Source organism: Tupaia chinensis, unplaced genomic scaffold, assembly GCF_000334495.1.
Source record: "Tupaia chinensis unplaced genomic scaffold, TupChi_1.0 Scaffold000691_1, whole genome shotgun sequence".
Taxonomy (NCBI): domain Eukaryota; kingdom Metazoa; phylum Chordata; class Mammalia; order Scandentia; family Tupaiidae; genus Tupaia; species Tupaia belangeri.
Window position 1 is genome coordinate 783,404 of NW_006160214.1, and position 10,256 is coordinate 793,659.

Sequence of the window (10,256 nt, forward strand, 5' to 3'; positions counted from 1 at the left end):
AGCCGTTGCTGCTGCCGGCGTCTGAGCGAAGCCTCTGGTGGCCGTCATCCTAATGAGCGGACGACAAAGAACTCTCTTCCAGACATGGGGCTCAAGCGTTTCCCGAACGGTTGGGGCTCCGAGTTGCAGCTCCAGACCAGAGCGGCCTCCGAGCCAGGGGGGCTCTAAGACCGGTTTGCCTGCAGCAGCGGAGGCTCAGCAGGAGTCCGACGATGATGTGTTGTTGGTCGCAGTGTACGAGGCCGAGCGACAGCTGAGTCTAGAGAATGGCGGGTTCTGCACTTCAGCGGGCGCCCTGTGGATTTACCCTACCAACTGCCCAGTGCGAGACTACCAACTGCACATCTCCCGGACCGCTCTGTTCTGCAACACGCTGGTGTGTCTGCCTACAGGGCTGGGAAAGACGTTTATTGCCGCTGTGGTCATGTACAATTTCTACCGCTGGTTTCCTTCCGGCAAGGTGGTCTTCATGGCGCCCACAAAACCCTTGGTGACACAGCAGATCGAGGCTTGCTACCGGGTGATGGGTATACCGCAATCCCATATGGCCGAAATGACAGGTATTTTGGAAAGAATGAGCTGATTTGAAACTAAGATCTGATGTATTCTCTTGGATGGTGAACTAAATTCCCGACCCACGTGAAATAATTCGCAACCCGCAATATGCTCATGTTACACCCACTGCCATAAAACATATGTATAGGGGCAGGTGCGCGGGTTATAAAAAAAGGGGGGAGGGATCTACTTACAGCAAATCCAACACAGATGATATGCTATCCTCAGAGAATTCTTGTACCTTGTAGAGTATGTTGAAGTGATTATATATGTATACCCCATGGGTAACTGAACAGGTAGCTGAATAATTTTCTTCTCATCGAATATGCCATTTTGTAGGAGTTCTTTAAAGACAATCTAGTCCTGGTCTTCTGTAAGACCCTGCTTTGACTTTTGAACCACGCCAGAGCGTTAAGATCTAGCTTTCAGGTGAATTGTCAAGTTGATTTCCTGTTTGGCCGATTACCAAATTGTGTGTGCTTTCGGAAAATATGACCAACTGTTTATATTTTACAGATAACAGTTGAAATTTAGAATGTAGAATGTCACTTTTATTTACAGGGTCTACTCAAGCGTTCACCAGGAGGGAAATATGGTGCAGTAAGAGAGTCCTTTTTCTTACACCTCAGGTCATGGTAAATGACCTTTCTAGAGGAGTTTGTCCTGCTGCTGACATAAAGTGTGTAGTTATTGATGAAGCTCATAAAGCTCTCGGAAACTATGCTTATTGCCAGGTAATAATTCTAAATATAGTATTTGTAAAATGTAAACAAGTGTTAAATGTTTTGGGGAATAGTTATTAGTGATGGGAGTTGTTAATGATTTTATTACTAAATACCTTACACCTGTTATCTCAGGATAGATGATAATAGGGGATACTTTCCTTCGTCCATTCAAATTAATGTCTCTGCTCTTTTTTATGTTCTTTAAAACTTAGCAAGACTATTAGTATCAGATGTGGCTCATGAGAGTCTAGTCATTGTTGGGACCGTGTTCTCTAAAGAAGGGTAGAGGCGGACTTTTGAAAATAAGATAGTAAGCCAAAGATCTCAGTGGGTATGCGGTGTTATTTCTCAGCAGCTGGGTACAATAATAGTTAACTGTCAGCGTTCTAGGGATAAATGACATAATGTATGCCTAACATGATGTCTTCCAGTTGAATACTTTAGGAATATAAAGTATGGAGGAAAACTGATGGAATGTAGCTGTTGAAGTCATTCATTTCTTTGCACTGAATGAAACTGAGTTGGTCTCTATTTCTCTTATATTTCTTTCTTTTATTCTACTTAAGGGCCAGGTCATGAAGGCATTTATGTTTACGCTTAACCGTTTCAAGACATTATGTAGGCAATTTAAGGTATATATAGGGTAAATATTTAGCTCGGTGATACGACTCATAACAGATTGGAGGAATGAAGTTTAAAGGCAGGGTATCTAACGAGAAAAGGAATATAAGTTTTTGACTTGGAAAACTGAAGATTTGAGTTGTGGAGCAGAGGAGATTTTGAAGTGAGGAAACATAGTGCAATATTTGATGAGTTCAATTTGCTGTGTTTATGGTCCAGGACTTGAACCACAGTTGGCCATGTGGGAGTCCAGCAATGTAAACATTATGCCCTGTGGTGGTCCCCAGTTTTTTTTTCATAATACGCACTTTCAAGGAACTTTCTGAAGAGCCATGGTGCATTTTTTATTGATAAAGAGTGTAACCCTAAATTCTTAGCTGGTTAGATAATATGACTAGTGGTAACTGCACTCACTAAACCATCAATATATTGACTGAGGAATAATGACAATGGGTCATATATAACAGTTTAACAAAGCTACGGTTATTTTTGCATTTGGCAAGTGAAATTAAATAACTTTTTTTTTTTTTTAGGTTGTAAGAGAACTAGTCAAATATACAAATCATTTCAGAATCTTGGCACTTAGTGCTACACCAGGTAGTGATATAAAGGTAAGTAAAATAATGCTTTTTTTCTTTATTAAGATCTGAGAAAATAAGAATTTTAAATGAAGCCAGATGAGTTTTCTGTTCTAGAATTTAAGTAAATTTTATACTAATAATATAATATTTCCTATAATATTCCTAACTTTTATTTTTGTGGTTGCAGGAATTTCTTTCAATTAGTAATTTTCAGCCTTTTGGTGCTTAACAGCCTTAACAGCCACCAAATGCTATTTGTTTAAAGTCCTGATTAAAAAAAAATTTTTTTTGACAGAGGTTGTGTACCCTTGCCAGAGAGAGACAGAGGGAGAGGGGCATAGTCGCACTGAAGCCCCTTCTCCATTTCTCCATTCTGTCAGGATCTGGGTTATGCACGTGCCTATGTATCTTTTTGTTTGTTTGTTTTAAGATTTTTGCCACAGAGCATATGTGCTCACCTGAGAGACAGAGAGAGAAAAAGAGTGAAATCACCTCTGGGGGTGGGAAAGCCACACCCAATCCCTTCTTCTTCATTCCCCCTTGGGATTTTGGGTACACACACACACACACACACACAAACACACACACACACACCCAGCTTGTGTTTCAAACTGCCAGGTCTGGGACTCGAACTGTAGTGAGCCATGTGAGTTAAGGCACCTTAACCACTAGGCCATCTACTAGCCCCGCTGGTGTATTTTTAAAGCTGCCAGAACTAACATTTGAACTGTATGGTCACCCGTGTGGGATCTGGCTCTCTTAATCACTATGAGACTGCTCTTGAATTTCTTTTTAAATAGTGTTTTTTTTTTTTTTTTTTTTTAATCATTACTGTTTTCAGTTCTTTGTAAGTTTTACTTTTTTGTTGTTGTTTGTTTGTTTTTTAAATTTTTGCTGTTGAGCATGTGTGCTCACCAGAAGGATACAGACAGAAAAAGTGAGAAATCACCCCCCAGGGAGGATGGCTGTGCTGCAGTCCCTTCTTCCCCATTTTTCTCTCAGGATTTTAGGCACTCACACACACACATTCAACATGTTTTTCAATCCACCACGTCTAGGACTTGAAGTGCAAAGTCAGCCACGTAGGAGCAAGCGCCTTGACCAGCATGCCATCTGCTGGCCCTTAATGGATTTTTTTTTCCCTGTGGGTTAATACAATGCCATTATTAATATTGTTGTCCAGGTTATGCTAGCTTTTTCTATTGGGAACTTCTTCAAATGGCTCTTATGTCCTTTAGACATACTTTTTTTTTTTTTTTTTTTTTCTCTCTCTCCTACCTTTCTGGCTTCAAAAGCTATTTTATGCTCATTTTGTATTTACTGTGTCCCGGTCAGTTCTCCTAAGGATTTTGGTTTCCTTTATTGGAGAATGTTAAAAATGCAGATTTTAAGCTCTATTCTATAACATTTTGATTTTAATAGCCCTGAATGATCTTTTGTATTGACTAGGATTTCTGCTGGATACGGAAATTGCTTTTAACTGTGTCAAGCTTTAAGACTATTTCCTTTGTTGATAGACTTAATGATTTTTCAGAGATTTTTGTCTTATATGCTTTTTCCCCCTAAATTTTTAAAAACATGTTTAATTTTTTTAGTCATCTTTCAAGCCTCTGCTTAAAAGTCATCCCTTCAGAAAGATCCATTCCCACTAAACTAACAAACGTTAGCTTTCTATTTTCTTTTCTTTACTCCTGTCTTTTTTATTTTATTTTTTTAAGGTTTTGCCATTGGGCGTGTGTGCTTAGTGGAGAGAGAGGGTGAAAAGGAAAGTGAGAATCGCCGCCCCCAGAAGGGAATGGCCACTCTGCAGTCCATCTCCATTCTGCTTTCAGATTCTGAGCATGCACGCACACGTGCCTGGTGTGATAGTCAAGCCACTATTGTCTGGGACTTAAGCTGTGGTCAGCCATGTGGAGTGTCTGGCGCCTTTACCACTATGCCATCTGCTGGCTCCAGCTTTCCCTATCTTATTATTTTCTTTTTATGTATTTATTTTTTTATTATAGTTTTCTGTTTTACATGTAATAGTCATACAGATTTATGGGGTGCAGTGTGGCTTTTCAAAATGTGTGTATTGCGTAAGGATCAAATCAAGGCAGTAAACATAGCCTCCATCTCAAACCTTTATCATTACTTTGTTTTGTACATTTGTGTTTTGATGTGTGCTTTGAATTCTCATTCTTTCTTTTTGGAGAGGTTTTTGCTATAGGGCACGTGCACTCGCCAGACAGACAGAGAGAGACAGACAGAAAGCGAGAAATCACGCCCCAGCGGGGATGGCCACGCCGCAATCCCTTCTCCTCCCTTCTCCTCTCGGGATCTTGGGCACGTATGCACATGCACCTGGCGTGAGTTTAAGCCACTGGGTCTGGGACTCAAACCACAGTCGACTACGTGGGAGTCCAGCGACATAGCCATTACGCTAACTGCTGATCCTGAATTCTCATTCTTTACTAAGCTATCATACTCTAGAACTCATTCCCTTTATTTACTGGTGCTCTTGAATCTGTCTGTGATCCCATTCTTCCCATTCCTTCCATTGCCCTTACTTTTTCTGCTTCTAGTATCCACCAGTATACTCTTCACTTTCACACAATGGAATCTTTCCGTTTTCATTATTGAGTGGGGATGGTTTATTATCAGTTTCTGGTTTATTTCACTTAGCATTATTTCCTCTCAGTTTGTCAGTCTTGCCTCAATGATTCTTAAATGATTGGATTTCATACTTTTTTATACTTGAATAGTAATTTAATGTTTTTCTTTATCCACTGTCCATTGCTGGACACTGAAGTTGATTACATACCTTAGCTATTGTGAATAGTGTTCTAATAAACATGGAAGTGCAGATATTTCTTTGCCATACTGATTTCTTTTCAGGGGCATGTATCCAGTAATGGAATTACTGGATAATAAGGTAGTTGTATTTTCTCTTTTTGTTTTTTAATTATTTTGTTAATTTTATTTATCATTATTATTACTTTTTAATTTGACTAGAGAGAGACAAGCAAACCACCAGGTCCGGGACTCGAACCATAGTCAGCCATGTGGGAGTCCAGTGCCCTAATCACCATGCCACCCACTTGCCCAGTATTTTTCTGTTTTTGAGGAGCCTCCATACTGCTTTTCATATGGCTATACTCTTTTACATTTCCAACAACAGTTCATGAATGTTGCTCTTCCTCCACAGTCTCACTAACACTTGTTTTTTTTTTTTGATAATAGCTATTCTGACAGGGGTGAGATAACTCATTGTGATTTTGATTAGCACTTCCCTGATAATTATAATGTTGAACATTATTTCATGTGCTTTTTGGCCATTTGTATGTCTTTTGAGAATTGTCTTTTCAGATCACTTGCCTATTGATTTATTTATGTACTTATTTATTTTTAATTGTTAGAAGATGTGTGTGTTTCCCAGAAGGGGAGGGGCATGACTGCACCACAGTTCCCTCTTCTTCATTTCTCCACCTTGTTGAGTTTTGGGGCACACATGCATCTGACATTTTTTCAAGATCCTGGGGCCAGGATTTAAATTGCGGTCGGCCATGTGGAATCCAACTCCTTTAACTACTAGGCTGTGAGGCTGGCCCAAGTGCCCATTTCTCATTGAGGTATTTGTTTTTTTGCTGTTGAACTGCATATATTCTGCTTATTAATCCTTTATTGGATGTATTACTTGCAAATATTTTGTTCTACTCTAGGTTGTCTCTTCACTCTATTGTTTTCTTTGCTGGCAGAAGCTTTTTAGTGGAAGATAATCTCATTTGTCTATTTTTGCAGCAGGTGCTCAAACTTTTGAAGTTTTATTTTAAAAAATCTTTGCCTTGGGACCAGCAGATAGCATAATGCTTATGTCACTGAACTCCCACGTGGTCCACAGTTTGAGTCCCAGACTTGGTGACTTGCAACTCATGCCAGGCACATGTATCCAAAATCTTGAGAAGAGAATGGAGGAGAAGGGATTGTAGCATGGCCACCCCCCTGGGATTGCATTCTTGCTTTCTGTCTCTCTGTCTCTGTCTCTAAGGCAAGCACACATGCCCTATGGCAAAAATTTCTTTTAAAAAAAAAAAAGAATCTTTGCCTAGACCAATGTCCTGACGCATTTCCCATATGTTTCCTTCTAGTAATGTTATGATTCTGGTATTCTGTTGAACTCTTTACTCCATTCTGAATTGATTTTTATATATTATGAAGGAGTTTTATTGATATACTATTTTATTCATGGCAGAGAGTGCATGAATATGCACAAGCAGAGAGAAAAGAACCCTTGATACTCATTCCAGGTTTCTAGAAATGAAATAGCTCTTAAAAAGCAGAATGGGGCAATCACAAGGTGGAGTGCTGGTTGGGGCCTGGACTCCCCTATGGTTGACCGCAGTTTGGCCCGGGACCTGGCGGCTTGCTTTCTCACTTTTCCTCGCTCTCCCTTTATCTCTCTCAGGTCAAATTAAAATAATAACAATAGTAATAAATAAAAGTTAAACAATAATTCTTAATTAAAAAAAAGTAGCATGGGGACTAATCTTGCTTTCTGTGCAGAGGTGGGTTTGGAAAAAACATCAAATATGCAAACAGCTATTGCTCAGCTGCTTGGCATCCAATGTTTCTTTCTTTCAAGCTTGCCACAAACCCCTTCCTCCAGCCCTCCAGTTCCTCAAGATCTCTCGCATATGTGTGCATTCCTGGCATATTTCAGGTTGACTGAGCTGGGGAATTGAACCTGCAGTTGGCCCTGTGACTTCTGGTACTGCAGTTCATTAAGCTACTGAACTGAGTGAGTGCCCCAACAAGGTCTTTATGCCACCATCCTCCCCTAACCTCATAGCCCCAGATCATAGACATTCACATACCCAGCATACTCAGGAAGTTCATAGGATGTGAACCCAGGCCGTTCCCATGTAGGTCAGCCTTGCAAAGCATTGTTTTAGTGCTATGCTACAACTAGCCCTTTTTGTTTATTTCTTTTTTTTAAAATCACACTGTCAGTACTACAGTTTCGGCACAGCAATTATATGCTTTTGCTTCAGTTGCCTAATTTTACTCTTAAGTTTCTTTATAAGCTTTGAGTGAATGAAATTTAGACCCAGAAATATATTGACATTGTATATGTTAATTTGAATGGGAAATATTCTGATTTCTCAAAGACCCTATAGGTCCTCAATCACTTAACAAGTCAATTTGTAAAGTATTCCTAATGTACTCTGTGTCCTTTAACAGTAGTAAGACTTCGTTTTTCCCACACAAAAATAATTGGTGGAATAAACTATATTTGCTGGGGAATCGGGAAACCTGGGTTCTGTCTCTAGCTCTGAAATTGACTGTGTTTGTTATACAGTGTCTTGGGAATTTAATTTGCTTATCTAAAACTTCTAGGTTTTTTGTTTTTTGTTTTTTAGTTTTTCCATTTGGATAATGCAAAAGTACATCTGCAGAATTTGTCAAATATTTATTACTGTTCTTAATCCTTACATACTTCACTTAGAGGGCTGGGGTGGGGAGAATGTTTAAAAAGCATTTGATCTCATTTGTGGTAGTTTGATGTATTTTCTTTCTTTTTTTTGGGGGGGGAGAGATTTTTTGCTATAGGGCGCGTGCACTCGCCAGACAGACAGACAGACAGAAAGTGAGAAATCACCCCCCCCCCGGGGGGGATGGCCACGCTGCAAACCTTTTCCTCCATTCTTCTCTCGGGATCTTGGGCACGCACGCACATGTGCCTGGTATGAGTTTAAGCCACCGGGTCCGGGACTCGAACCTAGGTCAACTACATGGGAGTTCAGTGACATAGTCATTACGTTAACTGCTGGTCCCTGATGTATTTTATTTATAAACTTTTTTTTTTCCCGCCAGAGAGATTTTTACTATAGATCATATGCACTCGCTGGAGAGACAGAGAGACAGAAAGCAAGAAATCACCCCCTGGCGGAATGGCCATCACACAGTCCCTTCTCTTCAGTTCTCCACTTGGGATCTTGGGTGCACATGCATACATGCCTGGCGTGAGTTTAAGCCACCAGAACTTGAACTGTGGTCGACTATGTGGGAGTCCAGCGATGTAACCATTATGCTGTCTGTTGGTCCCTAAGATTATCTTTTTTTTTTTTTTTTTTTTAATTTTATGGTATGAATTTATGTTTCCTCCAATTTTTTTTTTAAAGAGATTTTTGCTATAGGGCACATGTGTTTGCCAGAGAGACAGAGAAAGTGAGAAATCACCACCCCAGGGTGGATGACCACATCATGATCCCTTCTCCTCCATTCTTCTCTTTGATTTTTTTTTTTTTTTGAGAGGTTTTTGCTATAGGGTGTGTGCACTTGCCAGAGAGACAGAGAGATAGAAAGTGAAAAATCACCCCCCATGGGGATGGCCATTCTGCAATCCCTTCTACTCTTGGGATCTTGGGCACGCACGCACACTGCGTGAGTTTTAAGCCACCGAGTCCGGGACTCGAACTGCAGTTGACTACATGGGAGTCCAGCAACATAGCCATTATGCTAACTGCTGATCCCATTCCTCCATTCTTCTCTTGGAATTTGGTGCGCGCACACACCCACCTGGTGTGAGTTTCATGTCATGGGTTCAGGATTTGAAACGCAGTCAACCATATGGGTGTCCAACTGCTGGCCCCAGTTTTTCCAAATTTTATTACTGTTGGTAATTTAAACTAAAAAAAAAAATTACATGTAATTTGTAATCGTAATTAATTTTCCATAGGCTGTACAACAGGTTATTACTAACCTACTAATTGGGCAGATAGAACTTCGTTCTGAAGATTCTCCAGATATTTTACCTTATTCTCATGAAAGACGAGTTGAAAAGCTTGTTGTTCCCCTTGGTGAAGAACTAGCAGCCATCCAAAAGACATATATTCAGGTAAGTCATTTTTATCACAGTTCAGGGAAGTCATTTTTATCACAGTTCAGGGTTTTGATAAATGAATTCATAATTTTTTCTTTTTTTTTTTTTTTTTTTTAAGAGAGAGATTTTTACTATATGGTGCATGTGCTCTGTAGAGAGAGAGGGACAGAAAGTGAGAAGTCACCCCCATGGGTGGATGGCCACACTGCAATCCCTTCTCCTCCATTCTCCTTTCAGGATTTTGGGCACATATGCACACACATCCAGCATGAGTTTCAAGCCACCAGGTATGGGACTCAAACTGTGGTTGACCATGTGGAAGTCCATTATACCATCTGTTGGTTCCAGTAATATAATTATTGTAGTCAACAGAATTTAGCTGAAGAATATGCAGTTATCTCATTTTACATAAATATTTTTATATATATATTAGAGAAATATTTGCCATAGGGTGTGTACCGTTACAGGAGAAATAGAGAGAGATGGAAAGTGAGAAATCATCGCCCATGGGGATAGTTATGCTACAATCTCTTGTCCAGTCTCTTAGGATTTTGGGCACACATACACATGCACCTGATGTGAGTTTTAAGCTTCCGGGTCCAGGACTCGAACCATAGTCAATGACGTTAGAGTTCAGCAACATAATCCTTACACCACCTTTTTCTACAGGACAGATGCACTTGCCAGAGAGACAGAAGTGAAAAATCAACACTTAGGGTGAGATAGCCATGCCACATTCCTTTTCCATTCTCCTCTCAGGATTTTGGGCATGCAGGCACACATGCCTGACCTTCAGTTTCAAGCTGCGAGGTCTGAGACTTGAACCATAGTCAATAGTGTGGGAACCCAGTGATGTAAGCTTTATGCCATCTGCTGGTTCCCCAGATGTGAGGTGGTTTTTTTTTTTTTTAT

The 10,256-nt window shown here is 40.1% G+C and overlaps 1 protein-coding gene across 1 annotated transcript in view; it reads left to right on the top strand.

Annotated features, from left to right (window-relative positions):
- Nucleotides 1-6: 6 nt before the first annotated feature.
- FANCM (FA complementation group M) overlaps nt 7-10,256 on the top strand; it is a 65,473-nt gene continuing 55,223 nt past the window's right edge. Inside the window, exons 1-4 of the mRNA XM_006160604.3 lie at nt 7-560; nt 1,117-1,289; nt 2,435-2,512; nt 9,201-9,359. Coding sequence (XP_006160666.1) covers nt 53-560; nt 1,117-1,289; nt 2,435-2,512; nt 9,201-9,359 — 918 coding nt within the window. The 5' untranslated portion in view covers nt 7-52. The remainder of the gene's footprint in view (nt 561-1,116; nt 1,290-2,434; nt 2,513-9,200; nt 9,360-10,256) is intronic.